Below are 20,942 nucleotides of genomic sequence, written 5' to 3' on the forward strand. Positions count from 1 at the left end.
CGAGTTTGCCGATGTATTTTTCTGCTGCATGATTTATAGACAGGCATCTGCCAGGCAGCTTTGTGTTGCCGGAGGACCCTGCAACACACGCAGTCACGCTACCCCTCCCACACTGCAAGAGTGGTGAATCACAACAAGGGTACGTTTTCAACTTTTAATTAGCCTCTAACAGTTAAACTTAGTTGAAATATTGCCACCTGCTTTGAAATAGGAAACATGAACGGCAAGTGCATGCAATATACTAATATACTAAAGCTACTTACCATTGTGAAACGTCTTAAAGTAACCTCTTTTCTTGAGAAACTTCGGACTGTATAGTCTCTACTTCTGGATCAGATTTGGGATCCAATACACATGGTTGTATGTTAAAAGCGGACATTTTAAAAAGATAAATTGCCATTTATCAACTCCTATAAAAGTTGGCAGCACAAACCGGAAGTGTTTCTATGCACTCGGCAGTGTGACCAACCACTACAGAGTGGGCGTGCCCGAGGAGGGGTGGAATACAATAAAATACATTAAAACGCGGAAACCACGAAATCCAAAGAAATACAGCTGAATATGTGCAGATTCTGGAAGTCCTAGAACTAGAAGGTTTTTCTGTTATCGTGTGTATCTGCTCTATAGGAGTCCACAACTCAATACAAAGGGCCGAACAGACTGTAATGCCTATGCTTGTTATTAAGAAAGATATAATTCCAATTGCGTTGTTAATGTAAGATATTTTGATGACATGCTTATTTTGTTTACACAATATTATATATTACAACAGTAAAACACTACACAGTGAAAATATACTAATTCAGCCTGAGGTGCATGCAGGTGTGTATGCAGTACACAGTGGCAACTAAGCTAACCCCAGTGGCTTTGATTCACCACGCCAGGAAGCTACAAAGCCAAATATCCAATGTCAAAAGTGAAATTGACTTCACCAAGGGACACCCCGGACATGTCTGCACTGCATTTTGTTCTTCTTGCGGGTTGCGGGAGTCGAGTAGCAACCAGCTTTGAGGCGCATTACTGCACCAACTATGTTGGAGAATGGCTCAGTTACGAAGGTGAAGCAACCAGATCGGACACATCTTGTGACAAAAGCCGATATTATCAGATCTTATATGGTGGATTGAAAACCGATCCCGAAGATCAGATCAGGACCCCTCTTGTAAAAAAATAAAAATAAAAAAAAAGACAAAAGTTGGGTATAAGCAGAAATTTGAGCACTTACATACCACAACAGCACATGTTATGTTACATCATCTCCTCTCGACCTCCGAGACAAATCAGTGAGATTGAGGTTAATGATCCTTACTAACACAACGTCAGCCTTGTGGAGGGCGAGTTTTATCTCAAATGTGTGGCACTTTATTACGATGGCAACGTAACTTCATACAGGGTTAACTTCATCTGCAAAAAGAGCTGTTAAAACTGTTCACACCCTTGCTTTTATTTATTCTGTTCCTTTGTGCCTCTGTCTCTGGTACTTCAGCTACTATTAATTCAGGAATACTGCTAGTAATAGGAGGAATACAGGGCTGCAACAATTATTCTAATAATTCGAAAAAAGTAGTCTCCACGTTTTCGAATGATCACTTGTGTCACCAACATGCCTACGTCACCCACGCAGAGGACGAAGAAGAAAGTGGGTGCTTGAAGACGCGGGAAGATTGAAGCGGCTAGAAGAAGTGGCAAGACAACAAAGGACAAGGAAAAGTAAATGTAAGAAAGCAGAGAGAAAATGTGGAATTGGAACACCGTGACTTGTATCAGTTTTAACACCGCACTTTGCGGTTGCTGGTGTCACTGGTGGATAAAACAACTCAGCGGCAAGATGCACACACTTTTCACAATTGCCACTTGTCATATTTGAAGCCGCTATGTTGTGTGGAAAAGTGACTGGTTTGGTCGCGCCGCTCGTGCCAATATCGCCATTGTGATCATGTATTTTCTCATGGACTGGTTAGTTGTTATTACATGACTGATTTACTAGTGGCGTCATTGGCTTAAGTTTTTGTTGTCTTACCTTCATTTCGGCTATGTTACGGTTATGTCTTTTTAAATAAGTGTCTGTTTTTGTTGTATCTTTAATGGTTGCTAAGCCCTGAACTGAACAAATGAATGATCTTTTACTAACGAGACTCAGGGAGCTCACAACCTCCATCAAACTATTTTTTTGTTTCATTTTTCAAAAAAAAAAAAAAAAACACCTTATACTGAACAACTTAAGTAAAAGCTGTGGTTTTGTGTTAGTTAAATCTTTTTTTTTTTTACTGGCCATTTAATTGTTGTTGTTTTTTTGTTTTGTTCCACATCCACGTTTTCCTAAACAGTTCTAATATAGCATTTTATTTCAACTTCATCTTTGTTTGCCTGCTTCATTCACACTAGTTAGGCACCCTCAACAACTCTTTCTTCTGTGTGCAGTCAGATTGCGTATAGTGCGTATATATAGCCCTAAACATAACCACTACTTACACTTTGCAATATGTCCATTTAAGAAAGAAAACACTCCATTATCTCAATCATTCAACCAATTGGTCCTTCATTACGCTTGTGAATTATTATTTCTCTTTAAACAAGTCCCCAAACAAAGCATCCATGCACTGGTGTCTCAAACTACATGAACAATGGATACTAGTTCTTTTAGAGTCTATATATGCGTGAACGGGTGGTTTATTTGTTGACTGAATGCACAGAGAACGATGAACGGCTGTGTCTTGAACAGATTAACTGGATTAAATGATTTCTCATGATACTTTATAGTAGGCATACTAATATTAATGGATACTAATACATACTAATGACTCCAATCTTTTGACTGGCAGTGTAATACAGTCTTCCTTCGGTGCAGCAAGTACCTACACACTGAGAAACGACCCCACGAACCATTGCATATAGAAGTGGGCAACAGTGATCAAAGAACGTGGTGGCTCATAGACCATCAGAAGGATTCTGAGAGTGCAGAGATTAAACTCGCAGTCATTTTGGGGACACGGCTTAAATTGTATGTTGTCAGACTCTTAAACAAATCTACCGCACATAATCACACCCTCATGTACAAACAAAAAGCTGCTATTTACATATTTCTACAGCTGCCAAAAATGCAGCAGAAATATGTTGAGTAAGATTCAAGTAAAATATATTTAGGTTTATGCAACACTTAAATGAGCTGCTGTACTTTTTTTCTTCACTTGTCTTTTTACTTTTCCCCCACAGGGACAAAGAGTGTCATGAAATGTACAAAGAACATTTGATCTCGGGCATCAACCAGAGACAGCGAAGAGGGAACCCGAAGGAGCTCTTGGTAATAGCAGGTCATCAACGTTGAACATGGGGTCTGAATGTTCGGCATAATTTGGAGCACATCTGTTTGGAGTATTAGGGAAAAAACATGACCTGTAATTACAGGGAAATGTTACTGAGGCTCTCACTGTTTCTTCAGAGGAAGGGGCCCAATGGTTGTGTCTCTGCCTGCAGCAGACTCTCTTTTTGAAATCTGAGCTCAGTCGTGCAGTATCAGCTGCAGTCTGCAGACAAACAGCAATAGCAGCCGACTGATGATGAAGTAGATTGGGCTGTAAACCTCAAGAACATGGCTAATATACCAAAGGGAATATGTTGGGTAGATCGTGTCAATTTGACATTATCTTTGACATGATCAACCCAATTTTGCTGAAAGATTTGTTGAACAACGATCAAACTGTAATTCATGTGTCCACTTATCTAAAACTTGCTGTATCCACCATTTAAGTTTTTCTGTCACTTACCAGGGAGGCTGTAACATAATGCATGAACCATCTTGTTTTATACGGACAAGCTGGATGTGTGAGAGCAGTAACTTTAGTCATAAAATCCTCTGACCAAGAGAAAGCAGACAAGAAAGGATGGCGGCATCCTTTTTAAAAATCATCAGGATATGTATTTACTAGTATATTCTAAGATGATAAGATAAGATAAGATGAGGATTTTCACTGGCTGTGAGTCACTCTTATTGCAAATGTTGATCCAAAATCAGAGAAGGTCCATCTCAAGCTAAAAGAGGGAGGAAGTGTCAGAAATAGACACTTTTATGGACTTCTCAATTACTCACAGATTTGAGTTCTTTTCTGGTCATGGAACATAGGTAAAAGGTGTGGGATCGACAATCCATTCTTTATTTGGGATTTGGAAAAACCTTGGTGTGTTTCCACCCAAATTACCCAGGTTACAAAAAAGCTAACTAACACGACGCCTCACTAATTACTAGTCATTCACAGACAGAAGAGTGGCTACCTAGCTCTCGATTTGGCTACGAAGACTCCACAAGATGCTTGTTTGCTGTCAGCATTGCCGTCTTGCGCTGCAACACACAGCCATCCCACTAAGAGCGGACATCGTAATGTTGTCGCCGCTGTTGATTGAAATCATTGTAACACAGCCAGACTGCAACTATTAAATGTTATCACCAGTGTAAATGTTGCATGATGCATGAATACATGATCATAGTTTGTATATCAAACAATGCAACATTGTCAGAGGTTTTTTAGAGGGATTCATAGTTTATATAGGTGTATCCCAATGAGCACTGTAAGCTAGCTGAAATTAACTTGTTTTGTCATGTTATAATGCACAGAAAGGGGAAAGAAATATGTGTTCAAGTTTCACATAAGGATCGTAAAAAATTTTTTAAGTGGTTTTGCAGAGAAAGACATTCAGCTTGATTGGTCCAGAAGACCAAGTTTGTGAAAGAATAGCACACAAGCATACAACTACACACATTTGTGAAAAGACTCCAAGAAGCTTAAGGACAGTGGCAGTGAGATTGACTGCCGGACCAGGCAGCTCGGAGTACCCTTGTCAAACAAACGGGTGGTAATAAGAGTTCCTGGAAGTGATGGTGGAGAAGGGTTTTTTTAGATTCCATAAGAATACACACAATGCTGAGCTTCCTGCCATATTTCTGTTACTGGCTGGATTTACTGGCTGGATTTAAGAATAATCTCTGGGAAGCCTATATCATCCAATACACTGATAAAGTAGATAAGGCGCAAGAAGCATTCCAGCAACCAGAGCCCATCTTGGCTGCATTTGAAATCAACCTTATCACAGCCTGTTTGTTGTCAGTCAGTCACAATTATATCTGCTTTTCCTCCCCTCAAGCCATTCTGACAATACCCAGGCTACTGTAAACTGGCAGAAGTGCTCACTCAGATAACACTTATACTCTATAGCAAAGGGTCATGTATGTTTGTCTTCTGGACTATCTTGAACTGCAGACTAAAAGGCAAGGTGTTGCATATGTGCAGTGCAGTTCGTTTTCAAACCGAGAAAATCACACATTGACTGACTGAGAATGGTTTCACATCTGAATGCCAGTGCTGCCCCTGCAGATACTAGACTGTATTGTGTAGCATTACACAAGAGCACATGCCTGAGGATTAGCTATGGGCCTGTCCTGTCTGTACCATAAGGCTGCAGAGGCCACTAGCTATTGTCAACCCTTTGTCACAATACACTTCCAAAAATTCAGCAACTCTAAAACTTTAGTTTCCTGCATCCATGAGCAATATGAAGACACATGCGGCACCTGTTCCTGTTGCATTTATAAATATTCCACATACACCTCCTTCTCTCTCCAAAACAAAAAGTGGATTTCATGTAAATTAGTTCGGCTGAGCTCCCCATTTGATCAAAATTGTTTGTGTCTCCAGTAGGCTTAATTAGAAAGGTCAATTTCAAATTATGCAAAATTGCAGAGAACAAAACAATACACTTTTTTTTCTTTGCATCTCAGTCCAGCTACTGTTAAGTTGAGTTAATGAGGGCAAATGCAAAACGCTGGGAAGTTGAGCCTCTGAGGCCAAAGCCTCGCTCATATAATGATCTACTGAAGAAAGGGGGGCTTTGTTCAGTGCAACACAAGCAGGTTCCTCTTTAATGACTTCTTGTGCATGCCAATATCTTTCCCAACACAACCCCATCATGCGACTGCTACTCGTTTCAGGACATCCCCATCATGTGAGCAAGCAACACGTGACTCATGCTCTCCAAATACAACCTTCCATTTGAATATGGCGAAGGCTGTCGACGGCTCTATGCATGTATTTAAAGAAGAATGGTTGCAGGCATGGAGTTTGCATGTTCTCCCAGTGCGTGTGTGGGTTTTCTCCGTGTCCTCCGGTTTCCTCCCACATTCCAAAAACATGCATGCTAGGTTAAGTTTGAGCACACTAGCATAGCATAGCATAGCAATTCTTAAGGGGGACCTTTTACGCTCATGTTTGCATCGAGTTGTGGACTCCTCCAGAGCAGCTACACACGATAAACCACACAGAAAGTTTTCTAGATCTTCTGCAGCTCTTTCTGCAGTACCTCCTTGAGGTACGCCCACTCTGCTGTAATAAGTCACACTACCAAGCGCTCCTGAGGACTTTGCAGAGCGTGAACAAATTCATTCATTTTCTACCGCTTATCCTCACAAGGGTCGCGGGGGTGCTGGAGCCTATCCCTGTCTTTGGGCAAGAGGCGGGGTACACCCTGGACTGGTGGCCAGCCAATCACAGGGCACATATAGACAAACAACCATTCACACTCACATTCATACCTATGGACAATTTGGAGTGGCCAATTAACCTAGCATGTTTTTGGAATGTGGGAGGAAACCGGAATACCCGGAGAAAACCCACGCATGCACGGGGAGAACATGCAAACTCCACACAGAGATGGCCGAGGGTGGAATTGAACCCTGGTCCTCCTAGCTGTGAGGTCTGTGCGCTAACCACTAGGCCGCCGTGCCGCCCCAGTGTGAACAAATAAATATGGTTATTTATGCTTATTAGTTATGCTTTTCAACCTATTAAAAATTATAAATAAAGCAAAAACTTGATATTCAATATTGTTCCACAATTCCACTAGGACAATGCATAATTGTAAACAGTTTAGGTGGTGATGGACAGACTGAAGAATTTTAACATGAACTGGGTGGATGCAAGTGGCAAAACAAAACTAAAATCCACAATGGAAAAGTTGAAATGTACGCTGTAGCTGATTCACGATTCACTAGAAAGAGAAACCCTTACACATTGGATTTTTACAAATGGACCAGAGAGTAAAAAAGAATGACAAAAGTCAAACATTAACAACAGGACTTCCACAAACAAAAATGAATGATTTGAAGAAAGTCAACCTGTACAGGATAACTTAAGAGCCACATTTAAATTATGGTGCCAACAATTTCTCCTCTACCCTCTGCACAAACACAAAAACCTGGAAAAGCAATCCTAAGAAAGAATGTGTTTCATGGTTTTCAGATCATCAAAGAAAGAGCTTGTGCTCTTAAAATGTCCTTAAAGTGGACTTATAATGCTTTGTCCACTCTTCTAACCTATAAATGTTTTAGAATGTTGTATTCTCGTGTTAAATGATGCCAAAGTCTCTAATATAATAATATAATATAATAATAAGGTTTGTGTATTTGGAAGTGCAGTATAAACCTGACACAAGGATAATGTAGGAAAGACACTTGCTGACCGTACAAACAACGTCCCATTAGTAATGTAATTGTATGGGACGTAATGTCTGTCATATTATGTGACTGTATGTGTAGGTCAGTACATGTGTGTGTAGGATGTAGTATCCCGGGCTATGTGCGATACATTCATATCATATGTACTATGTGCATGTGTATTACAGTGTACGTTGTTTGACTTTAATAATAAAATTGGTTTGTGACGCAACTACACAATGGCAATTGAAGATTGAACAGGAGGTTTGAATATAATCTAACATTTATGCCAGTTCTTCAAATGTTAAGCCGATATCAGAGGAGATCAACTTACAGAAGGGTTTGGAGTGGGGGGAGTACACATTTTCATGGAACAAAATTCCAGGGAATGCGGTGTTCTACTGTACATGTACTAAATAATCAATCCTCTTATGGCTGAACAAATTTGTAAAATGATCTCAGTAAAATTCAATAAGTCCTTCCTAGTGGAATGACAAAGCAAATGTAAAACTATGTATTGGTCCAAGTGAGGCAGTGTCAGTATCACTGACTCACAGACACAACTTGATGTGATAAACTGAGGCCAGTCTTTACAAATAGCAGACATAGATCCTACAGGGTGTCGGATGTCGACAGGGACCAGTTGCTGGAGTCTCCGCCTGAGCTGCCTCTCTTGCTACAGCAGCTGTGTCTTCTCAAGACCTCACATTCCTGCAGGACAGGCCCACTCTACTCTCATCACCTGTGCACAATCGAAGCAAGGACACGCTCCTGGGGGGAACCACAGTGCTACTCAAATCAAAGGGTGCGCTTACACTTGTACTAGGTACTCTGGTCTGGCTCGAAAAAGTCCAGAAGCATAAATATAGCAGTGAATCTGGATCTTTTCAACAAAGGGGATGTATAATGGCTAACCGAAGTTGCTGTCTCCTTGCAGTACATCTCCGGGAGCTTTTTGACATCCTTATATAATATATATCCTCTTCATTGCATCTCAACTGGTAAAATACCTCTTATAGAAAGAAAAGTCCAGCCAGTGTATGTGACCAAACAGACATCATATTTTGGATACTTTAGGTCTGACAATGTACACGTTACATAGGCCGTCCAATCAATGTGCAACTTTATGCTTATGTTAATTAACAGAGCATGAGTTGGTCCGCTGAGAAAAATACAATTGTGAACGTAAACCAGACCACAACTATCTTTTTTGAGTATCTGACTACAAATTTCCAGCAGTCTGCTCCTCCCATTTGGTCCGGTCTTAAACCTAATGAACCATACAGTACTAGACAGACTACAAACAGACTACAGTTTGTTTACCTCGGACCAAAAATGACAAGTGTGAACACATTCTCTTGGGGAATGTGTTTTCAGAAGAAAAAAAATCATACTTGTGTACAGAACAAGTGTGCATGAAATGGCCACATAAGAAAAGAACAACGTCAATCTCTGCTGCATTCACCTTTAACGTTGAAAAGTCCCGCTAAAGCTATTTCAATATGAGGTGAATTGTCGGCCTGAGCACACACAACCAATACTTTGCAACTGCACGACTAGACACTACGTTCCCTTCCCTCACCTTTACTACATAATACATGAAAACTAATTGGCTACATGTAACGGCCACATTTAGCACGCAGGAATCACACACTTCACTATACTGGGTTATACAAGGAGAACCGTAGCAATGTGTGTTTGCGTGTGTGCATGTGTCAAGTCACCGAGCCCACACGCGCGCGCGCACGCACACACACACACACACACGGTTCTGCGATGGACTGCAAGGAGACAGCAATGCGTTCTCCACAAACTATAAAGGAGTTGTGGAGTTTAAGGCATCATATCAGGACACACTGAGAACTCTTACCTCCAAAAGAAGACGCTTGAAGTCAAGTAGACTGACTTTAAGATCGAATCTGGAGCTCCTCGCTCCCTTTCCTCCGTCAAACTAAACCCTTACTCAATGCCCAGCATTTTCACGCACTTTTATATTTTCTTGTGTGCTCCGAATAACTCCCCACAGTTCAAATCCGTGCCAAAGTTCTCTATCCGAGCGTGTCAGCTGTGTTGGTGGGATTGAAAGGCGGCTCAGCTCCGCTCCGTACTGACGGAGCTAATCAGCTCGGCCCCGCTTACAAGCGCGCTCACGCCACGGAGCGCCATAACAGGAAGACCGCACAGACGTGCCTCATGTATTAATGTATTATTTATTTTATCACACGTATTATATTTTATATATAATTCACATATGGTATATGTGATAATTTAATTAACAAAATACATGTTTCAATGTATTCCAAACTTTTTAGTTCGTTTTCATGTCAAGGCTCCGCCCACTGTCGCAAATTGGGGATGTTTACTCAAAACGGTTTACGGCAACTGATGCGAGACGAAACAATGCGACAGTTTTGTGGTCAACTTCAATTTAATGTGTCTTTTTCAGGTATGGCCACCATACAAGCTTCTATCTAACTAAACTATCTAACTAGTAAACCACGGTTAAGGTGGTATGGGAAAAGTCTTTTGATGTCCTTGTGAGGATAAGTAATGCTGTTCGTTAGCTCATGCTAACGCAGGAGAAGCAATGCAGTAAAGTAACATGACACTCCGCTTAGTAATTACAGTACATTGTTCTTACAGACATCACGGTTTGCCGTTTAATGTTAGCGCCTTATAATTTATGACGGGAAATAGTCGTTATAAATGACTGCAGATTTCCTATGTAAGTGTCAACATGTAAACTATCAAGTCGGATGAACTAACATTAATAGATATGCAGAAATGGTAGCATTAAATATGATCTGTTTCTTTCTACTCCTTTCAGACACGTTGTTGCATTGAGCATATACGAAACAAATAAAACCATACCATGTTTTTTAGGCTGACTTTTGTAAGTGTACTGAAGGATGGACCCTGTTGTGCTGAGCTACCAGGACAGCTTGCTTCGACGCTCTGACGTGTCACTACTGGAAGGACCCCATTGGCTCAATGACCAAATCATTGGATTTGCCTTTGAGTACTTTGCTGGTGAGCGCTTTCGAGTCCTGGAGGAGAGCATCATCTTCATCAGCCCAGAGGTCACTCAGTTTATCAAGTGTGCTTCCAGCCCAGAGGAATTAACCATGTTCCTTGAGCCTCTGGATCTAGCCTCACGTCGCTGGGTCTTCTTGGCTGTAAATGACAACTCCAACCAGACTGCTGGGGGGTCTCATTGGAGCCTTCTGGTGTACCACCATAATTCCAACCACTTTGCTCACTATGACTCTCAACATAGCAGCAACTCGATGCATGCACGGCGCATTGCCAGTAAGTTAGAAACGGTGTTGGGTGCAGGAAGAAAAGCTTGGTTTGTGGAGGAGCCCAGCCCAACACAACATAACAGTTACGACTGCGGCATGTATGTCATCTGTATAGCCGAGGCTTTGTGCGAGAAGGTCCAGCTGGAGGGCTCGCCACACCTGCCTGTGCAAACCCTCACCCCAGCCTTTATCACACAGAAGAGGGCGGACTGGTGCCTATTGATTCAGAGTCTTGCTCAGAGTGACTTATGCTGCACTCTGTCTTTTCCTTAGGTCAGTGAGAGTACTGAAGCCATCAATGCACTTCCTAAGTGGAATAAAAACACATTCTTTCAAGTACATAGTAATATACAATGGAAGAAAGCGAATTGCTGATGGTGAAGTCAGCTCTGTCATGTTTTTCCTCTAAGGTAAGCACTGCAACACACAATACATGAATGAGAACACCGGCATGCTACAAAAGGAATGTGCTCCCTTGTCAAGAAGGAGAAGATGTCATCTGTCATTTTGCTCCATTTTATGAGTTTGGAGCAAATGCAGAAATGGTTACTCACGTTATTGCTCGGGGTTCTTTTCAAATGAAACAAAATTGACAGCATGTGAACTGGTTATTTGAATTGGATATTTGCTCATTTTTGGTGAAATACAGTTCTTAATTTATCAGTCAGGACTTGGACTTTCTGTGATGGCGAATGTTCTACAGTCGAACAGTGCATTGTTGGATTTCATGTCCTTTAATAAAGCTCAATGTCAGTGTGAGAATTGTTTTGTATTTATTCTTTAAAATAAGTATGGTGACCATATTTTGATTACCAAAAAACAGGATACTGTCTGGCAATGGAGGATACTCATTGTTACTCAAAAATGACTAATAATTTCATTCATTCATTGACTACCGCTTATCCTCACAAGGGTCGCGGGCATGCTGGAGCCTATCCCAGCTGTCTTGGGGTGAGAGGTGGGATACACCCTGGACTGGTCACCAGCCAGTCACAGGGCACATATAGACTAACAACTATTCACACTCACATTCATACCTATGGACAATTTGGAGTGGCCAATTAACCTAGCATGTTTTTGAAATGTGGGAGGAAACCGGAGTTGCCCGAGGGGACAATCGAACCCGGGTCTCCTAGCTGTGTGGCCTGCGCGCTAACCACGAACTGAAACAGTGCAGCCAACTGATATTTCAATACATTTAAAATATGCCTCAGCTATTTGTATCAAAAATTTCCATCCCAAAATACTATCTATGACCAACCAAATAAGCTCTCTTTCAAGTCTTACTGGACACATAACTAAAAACTATGAAAGAAAATGTGCTATACTAGCAAATCCAGCCTGAAAAAGACAGCTCTTACAACCTGTTCAGTGTAATAATGGAAATAAACTGGGTTTGAAACTTGAGCATTTATTATACAATTTTAAACTTATTTTGACATTTGTATCAAAGTTAGTGTTAAATGTTGCTTAAAACATTATCTCTACATACAGTTTTGATGACAGCAGCTTATCCCTGGAACAGATTAATTCAAACTATTTATTGATCATTTAAATGTCTCAAATTAAAAAATTGAAAATAATGTTATTTTATTTTTATATTTAATTTCATTTAGAAAATACTGTATTGTAAATCTAAACTGATTTTGTGTTGGTGTTTTTTGAATCAAACCACTTGGCAAATATCCAATTCCAATTGGACCTTCCAAGTGTGTATGCCAGTGAGAGATCATCCAGTTTCACTTCCTTGGACCAAACATGATTATTTACTTACTACAAATAATGTATCTTTATTCATCTATGTGAAGCAGTGTCAGGCAAACGCTCTTTCACTGAAGGCGGAAGGTGCCTAGAAAGGCATGACGTTTCCACTACATTTTTGTTTGGTGGTGTGCTGTGAGATTTTTGTAATGTAAAATATGAAACGCTGCATGACACAACAGAGGACCAAAAATGACATAGCTCAGTTCCCAGGCATGCACCACACAGGAAAATGTCCATCTTGCTCAAGATGTATAAGTAGGTCAAGTCCAGAGAAACAGCACACATCCAGAATGGAAAGAGGAAGCCAAGATAAGAATCATCTTTCTTCTCTGTGTTCACACAAATGTTGAAGTACCAGCCAGGCTTGTCCATCTCCCTTGCCGGAGGTGTTATGTAGGTCAATTGTACTGTGAAAGCAGAAAGCACCATTGTGTAATCGTAAGGAAATGATATTTCTCAACCCGTGGCAGTTGTCACATCAATGGCGCACTGTGCACTCTCATTCACGTTCCAAAGTACTGCATGTGTGGAGACCTGAGATGTGTGTCATATGTGCAAAATCAGTTTTAGCTGGAAACTTGCATGCTTGCAATGCTGGAAGACAAATAGTGTGAATGATGAGCAGACGCGAACATGAAGCAGACATAGACAAATGAAGGAAACAAAATGAGTAAACACATTAGGGTGATATTTTGGGGTGACAACCATTTCACACAAATATGACAATTTAGCAAACAAAGTCAAGAGATCCTAGGGTCTGGAGGAAGACTGGACAGTCATAGGAGAGAAGGTCACTTCATGCTTCTATCTGCTGAAAACCTTTACGGAGATGCTGACTTCATATCCCAACATGACCTGGCACCTCTATTGTATTGTGAAGAGGAAGATGAGTAACATCAGACAAACATCAAAGATGAGCTGAAGGCCGCTATCGAAGCATACTGGTCTCCATAGCACCTTAACAGTGCCACAGGCTTATTCACCTCCATGCCAGATCAGATGAAAGCGACCTTGGGTGTCCTGAAAGGCACTTTGAAATAATAATAATTATTAAAACAGTGATTCATGCAAAAGGAGCCATAAGCAAGTATCGAATACAGTGATCAATGTCATTTTCAGTGGATTGAAATTCATGTGGGCTGCACATTGGTCGAGTGGTTAGCACGCAGACCTCAGCTAGGAGACCAGGGAAAATCCCACCCTCGGCCATGCATCTCTGGCCTCTCCAGGGGGTTATTCAAGTACAACACAGCATTGTGCGGTCTGTACGTCAATGGATTTGATGTGCTTCCCTATAAGTGAATACAAGGAAATGTATTTACTTTTATTAAGTCACTTTCTACAAAGAAATTTAAGGGGAGAGCTTTTTTATGTGGAGCTTCCACTTTCTAAAATGACTACGCTTCGCTAGTGCACGTCTGTATTTACTGAGAGCCATCAAGACGGCCGCCTGCTGTGGTGATGGTTTTAGCATGTGTAATGCAAACCAGTAGCGTGACGTTACAGCCAGCATTCTCCTTCACAGCGGTGAGGTTGAAGGTCATCTGGGGAGCATTCCAGCACAGACAATGTGCCTCCCTGGAGGTCTGAAGCCTGTCTGGATGATTTGTCTAAGACAAACACACACACTCACGAACACACACAGAAAGAAACAGGAAAGCTGTTTATTTATAGCATGATGATTATAATAGGCTAATTTCTATATGAATTAATTTCTATTAAAAGACAACCAACAATAAATAACACAATAAATCATTTTGTCATGTCATTGCTGACTCAGGGTTTCATACATTGCGTAATGCATTCTTTTTGGTCACAATCATACAATAGACATACATATGGATATTCTCACATATTGATATATTCCACTGCAAATACATTTTTGCTTGATGGTGACCATCTTTAATCTTGTTTAAATTTAACATATACTGTGGCTTCCAACCCAAAATATGTTTATTTCACTTTCTTATTCCACAGCACCATCATGTGGCGGACACTCTGCTTACACTTCCGTAGTATGCCTTGTGCAGGTTTGGCCGCCATGATGGTGAGCATGGAGAAACCACATAACTACACTGTAAAAAATGTTTGTAAAATTGACAGCGGAATGCGGTAAAATCACGACATCATAAAAATGTAAACAGAAAAACAAAGAACCCCTGTTTGAACCCCTTTACAGCTATTGCTTGTAAAATACAGAACAAAACAAAACTCATTCATTCATTTTCTACGCTTTTTCCTCACAAGGGTCGCGGGGGTGCTGGAGCCTATCCCAGCTGTCTTCGGGCGAGAGGCGGGGTACACCCTGGACTGGTCGCCAGCCAATCACAGGGCACATATAACAAAACAAAACTGTTATTTAAAAGTAAAGTAAAATTATGTGAAAAAAATGAACTTTCTTTGTAGAATTGACAGATTCCTATTAGTGCAGTAGCAGCAGTACCAAAAATCCACTGAACCCCTACCGGAGGTATAACAAGTCGTACTTGGTATCAAAATGTTCGTTAGAACCTCTACTTTTCAGAACTGGTGTTGTACTTTGAAAAAGTTGTGTATAACATAGTCAATTAACCCCTTTATTGCCGAAACACGCAAAAAAACGACACTTCCTCATACCTTCAATTTATTCAACCCAGGCACTATAAAACTTTGTTTGATGCCACTACAATGCTATTTCTTTATTAACAGAGGTCTGTGGATATCATCTGGACATCAGTGGTGGTGTAAAAATCCCAAGGGGGGTAGTCTGGGGCCCCAAAATGGGGATTTTAGCCCCTTTTTCTACTTTTTCTTCAGGAAAACACCCCTTGTGAGCCCAATTTCAACTCAGATAAGGAGTGTTTGGTATCAAAATGTTCGTTGGAACCTCTTCTTTTCAGAACTGGTGTTGTACTTTGAGAAAAATTTGTGTAACATGGTCAATTAACCCCTTTATTTCAGAAACACATTAAAAACGAAACTTCCGTACACCTTCAATTTCTTCGACCCAGTCACTATAAAACTTTGTTTGATACCACTACAAGACTATTTCTTTATTAGTAGAGGTCTGTGGATATCATCTGGACATCAGTGGTGGTGTAAAAATCCCAAGGGGGGTAGTCTGGGGCCCCAAAATGGGGATTTTAGCCCCTTTTTCTACTTTTTCTTCAGGAAAACACCCCTTGTGAGCCCAATTTCAACTCAGATAAGGAGTGTTTGGTATCAAAATGTTCGTTGGAACCTCTTCTTTTCAGAACTGGTGTTGTACCTTGCTAGCAAGCTTGAAGAACGTTGCCAGAAGGAAACAGTTCTGAAATCAGAAGCCTACACACGAACTGCATACATAATTGATGGAATGAGTCTTGTACAAAGTGTGAATGAAACACACTTCCAGACATTCGATGATTTGGGACAGATCATCTTGAAAAGACTGACCAGACTATTGAAAAATCCAGACTTGCATATTGAAGTCGAAACGGTGGTCTTTGACCGTTATGATGTAGATGCAAGCTTGAACATCAAGGGAGGAGAAAGACAACGACGTGGGGACAGTCATGAACATAGAGCTTCCCACAAGGTAATTGGGAATAGGAAAGTTCCTAACTACAAACAGTTTCTCAAGTCCGGAAAGAATAAAGCAGAACTGATATATTTTCTTAGTCAATATATAGAGGCGAGAGCACCTGACATGATTGCACCAGACAAAACACTGGTGATTGCGGGGGGTTACCCGAACCCAGAGACAGTGAAACAAATATCTGCTGAAGGACCTTGTACGATGGAGAACCTGGCTTCGACACAAGCTGAAGCCGACACAAGAATTGTGTTACATGCAACACACTCAGCTTCCTTTCCACGGACCATCGTCAGATGCGATGACACTGATGTCCTTGTGTTGCTGTTGCATTATCAGAGTGGAGGAATGTTGAGTCGGGAGGTCTACATGCACGCAGGTCATGCCGGAAAATTCACCACAAAAGAGAGATTCATTCCAGTGACTAAGATTGCTGAAGAAGTAGGGCCATTACTCTGCTCCATTTTGCCAGCAATGCACGCCCTTTCAGGATGTGACACTACTAGCGGATTTTTCAAAATAGGGAAACGAACTGCATTCAATGCGCTTCAAAAGCATCAAGATGAGTTGAAAGGCCTTTCTGAATTCAACAGTCCTGGACCAGAGGTGGGAATGGATTCTGCAAGAAAATTCGGTATCCTCATTTACAAAGGTCGTAAGGACAGACATTGCAAAACTTTGGATGAATTGCGTCTCATCCACTCATCAACAACCGACAAGCCAGTGGTGTCACTCCCTCCTACAGAGGATGCTTTTCAACAGCACGCACTCCGGGCAAAATATCAGACCATGGTATGGTGCAGCAGCCACATAGCAAAACCTGAAGTTGGGGACCCCTGTGCATATGGCTGGACCAAGAGTGGAGAAAACCTTGTGTGCATTCGAACTTTGAAGGAATCGGCTCCCAGTGATCTGAGGAACCTCACTCATCTGTACTGTCAAGATTCAAGCTGTATTGATGGAGCGAAATGTCCATGTCTCCAGGTTGGACTTCCGTGCATCGAAGCATGCAAATGCAGTGACTGCCCGAATACTGTCCGTGTTGAGCAAGATAATGGGGATGGGGATGGGGATGGCAGAAGCGATGAAAACTAGCATTGGTCTCATTGGTCAATATTTGGTAGCAGGCACTTTTTTACTGGTAAAGAAAATACTGCTAAGCTGTTTCAAACAGGTAAACGAGTTTTGAAGTGACCTTCAGAGTCCGAGTACAGTTACAAATTCACTGGTGTTTGCAACAGGATCTTTTTCCCGAAAAAAAGTAGAAAAAAGGGGCTAAGATAAAAGTTTTGGGGGCCCAAGACTAGCCCCCTGGGATTTTTACTGCACCACTGGTGTACAGATTGTTTCTTCAGACATTTGCTAAAAAGAAATAAAGCACTTTATCGAGATCAAACAAAGTTTTATAGTGACTGGGTCGAAGAAATTGAAGGTGTACGGAAGTTTCGTTTTTAATGTGTTTCTGAAATAAAGGGGTTAATTGACCATGTTACACAAATTTTTCTCAAAGTACAACACCAGTTCTGAAAAGAAGAGGTTCCAACGAACATTTTGATACCAAACACTCCTTATCTGAGTTGAAATTGGGCTCACAAGGGGTGTTTTCCTGAAGAAAAAGTAGAAAAAGGGGCTAAAATCCCCATTTTGGGGCCCCAGACTACCCCCCTTGGGATTTTTACACCACCACTGATGTCCAGATGATATCCACAGACCTCTGTTAATAAAGAAATAGCATTGTAGTGGCATCAAACAAAGTTTTATAGTGACTGGGTTGAATAAATTGAAGGTATGAGGAAGTGTCGTTTTTTTGCGTGTTTCGGCAATAAAGGGGTTAATTGACTATGTTATACACAACTTTTTCAAAGTACAACACCAGTTCTGAAAAGTAGAGGTTCTAACGAACATTTTGATACCAAGTACGACTTGTTATACCTCCGGTAGGGGTATCTCGAAAACTAGAGCACTTTTTGGCCACCTGCTACTCCCCTATATAACTTGGACACAGAAAACTTGTAATCAATAAACATTACAATGAGGCCACAATTACAACATAAAAGTGTTAAAATAATGGATAATTTATGTTTTGTGTTTTTATAGCTTATACCTATAATACTGTTGTCACTGACTACAACAGGTACGACTAAACACCTCTTGACTTATACCAAATACAAAAAAAAAAAAAAATAAGGCCATGGTGTGTTTGAGTCATCACTATGAATTAGTAGTAGCTATAAAACTAACATTTATCATCTTCACTGCTTTTCTTTTCTCTTCAAATCCAAAACATTCTGTTTCTTGATCTTTCGTTTGAACACATGAAAGCATTTTTGGAGGATATGCAGCCATCTCGATCCTCATTTGACGGAGTTAACATTGAATGCATCATATGCAACGTCTCCTGGAGATCGCGGTTTACTTCACGTCCATCAGTCTGCCAGTGTTGGAAGCCGTTGGAACACTACACAAGCACTGGTAAGTTAAACAATGCTTTTTAAAATTAAACCGCTTGATAATTAACTCTTTTGTCCTAAAGATAAGATGCCAGCTTAACATTCTTCCTCTTGTTGCTAACTTTCTGGTGTTGCGAAGATGCTAGCTCTCCTCTATGCAGTCACACATAAATGTTAACGTTCCTTTTTTAAATAATGAATCTCCTGGGAAGCAGACATTCTGTCAGCGTGTAGTTTTTCGTGTGTAACTGCCAACATTTTATTTTTCTGTGTATTGGTCGTTCAGCTACAGCATTCTCCGATATGTTCGCGTACACGTCTTTTGTTCTCTTTTCAAATTTTGGCGCTCACTGGATGCGTAGCTTCTGTTAGCTCGTTTTCGCCTGTAGCTGTGTGTAAATGCACCAGCAGTGTAATGGTCATAGGTAAATACTTGGTTGGCGGTTTTATTTAATATAATTAGCTGCCGTTTTTCAAAATATAACTCTTGACTCGTGTTTTTTGTTGGTTTAAATGACTGTTGCTGTGTAAACACCTGTGTATGCTGCCCTTACCTTAATTGGTAAAAATGATTACCTGTGCTTTTTGCAGTTAAACTCTTGAGATAACAAGGGCTTATGTGCTACATTGTAGAGTTCATAGTTCATAGGAACGAACCACATTAAATTTTCAAATGTGTCCGCTATGACTGCAAGCGAACATTTTGTCACAGCTTTTAAAGCTCATTTTTATCATGTTCACCACAATGCTCCACATCCCTCTATTATTGCTAGAGCAGCTGTTAGTGACCTAAAATGGCCATTTCCTTGTGTGAGCGCCAGTTTCACACAGTGAATGAACTTGTAGCCCACTTAAAGGACCATATTGTTGAGGGGCGACCTGTGACATGTCCCATAGCTGGTTGTAAAAATATTTTCACTATATATATAGCTATATTTTCCCTATATATTCCCTATACATAACATTTTATGACTTAACTAACCTTTAAGGTTGAGAAGCAAATGTGCTCAGTATATTTCTAAAATGTTTGTTTACATTTTGTGGATTGTGAGTGTGGATCGTGAGTGTGGAGTGTTGATCGAAACATCGTGCATGGCACACCCACTCCTTTGTTTCCATCCTGTGCTTGCTGTTGTGAGCTATTACTGTTTTAACATCCACTATCCATCGGCGCTGGCTTCAACCGTGGAGTTTATGCAGAGGTATGTCTTATAAACAGACTTGCATCATTGTAATTTATTTGAGCTGTATCTGTCACTGTATGGGATTTATAGGACTTGTCATTTTTTACTGTTTTACAAGGCCTGTAGCCTCTTTAACTAATAGCTTTCAAAAAGCTGTGCTTTTAAGTAAGCTTTTTTATTGTTATAAAAGGTCCTGTTTTTCCTCATATTTACAGATGCTTTTTCTCCATCAACTCAGAGAAGGGCACCAAAGTTGAGAAGACAACCACATCCCGCCTTAATGTGAACCCTAGAGTCATCACTTTGATTCGGGAACTTTCGGATCATGAGTGGCGTGATGTCTGAACTTAGACTAAAACTGAGAAAGGCTACCCATGTGCCCCAATGATTGTTTTTGTGCTTTACTGTTGCCATGTTTGTTGACAGTTGTTACTAAATTCATTCATTTTCTACTGCTTATCCTCACCAGGGTTGCGGGGGTGCTGGAACCAATCCCGGCTGTCTTTGGGTGAGAGGCGGTGGTACACCCTGGACTGGTGGCCAGCCAATCACAGGGCACATATAGACAAACAACCATTCACACTCACATTCATACCTATGGATAATGGACAAAGTCGAGTTTGCATGATCTCCCCGTGCATACGTGGGTTTTCTCCGGGTACTCCGGTTTCCTCCCACATTCCAAAAACATGCTAGGTTAATTGGCAACTCCAAATTGTCCATAGGTATGAATGTGAGTGTGAATGGTTGTTTGTCTATATGTGCCCTGGGATTGGCTGGCCACCAGTCCAGGGTGTACCCCGCCTCTCGCCCCAAGACAGCTGGGATAGGCTCCAGCACCCCCGCGACCCTCATGAAAATAAGCAGAAAAAAATGAATGAATGAAAAAATAATACATTTCTGGAGAGACTAGAAATACATGTTTTTGTGTTTTCTGGCACTAATCTTTTAGCAAGAGGACTCAAAAGGTGTAACTTACTATGCTTTTCACTGCATATAATGGTTATATTCTGGTTCTATATTTCAGATATTCAATATCAATTTAATGTGATTTGAGCATATGATTTAAAAAAAAAATAGAATGTAATGTATACATTAAAATAGAAAGCTGTTTATATGGCGGTAAAGTAAGTTTGTAAATACTGCATAAATTAGTACATTTTAATAAATATGAGTTTTAAAATTGCAAAATATATCAGTAATATATAT

At 40.7% G+C, this 20,942-nt stretch overlaps 2 protein-coding genes across 8 annotated transcripts in view; one reads left to right on the forward strand and one right to left on the reverse strand.

Moving 5' to 3' along the window:
* myo9aa (myosin IXAa) overlaps positions 1 to 9,583 on the reverse strand; it is a 112,301-nt gene extending 102,718 nt beyond the window's left edge. For all 7 annotated transcript variants that reach the window (XR_009130882.2, XM_058078937.2, XM_058078939.2 and 4 more), the window contains exon 1: positions 9,351 to 9,583. The gene's annotated coding sequence lies outside the window, so the exon portion shown is untranslated. The remainder of the gene's footprint in view (positions 1 to 9,350) is intronic.
* A 211-nt stretch (positions 9,584 to 9,794) lies between these two features.
* senp8 (SUMO peptidase family member, NEDD8 specific) lies at positions 9,795 to 11,554 on the forward strand. Its single transcript, XM_058078946.2, has 2 exons — positions 9,795 to 9,926; positions 10,364 to 11,554. Exon 2 carries the CDS (start codon positions 10,390 to 10,392, stop codon positions 11,053 to 11,055), a length of 666 nt encoding a protein of 221 aa, XP_057934929.2. The 5' UTR covers positions 9,795 to 9,926; positions 10,364 to 10,389; the 3' UTR covers positions 11,056 to 11,554.
* Positions 11,555 to 20,942: the final 9,388 nt, after the last annotated feature.

The sequence above is a fragment of the Doryrhamphus excisus genome, linkage group LG11 (assembly GCF_037039965.1).
Source record: "Doryrhamphus excisus strain RoL-2023G ecotype Guam linkage group LG11, RoL_Dexc_Guam_v1.1, whole genome shotgun sequence".
Classification (NCBI taxonomy): Eukaryota; Metazoa; Chordata; class Actinopteri; order Syngnathiformes; family Syngnathidae; genus Doryrhamphus; species Doryrhamphus excisus.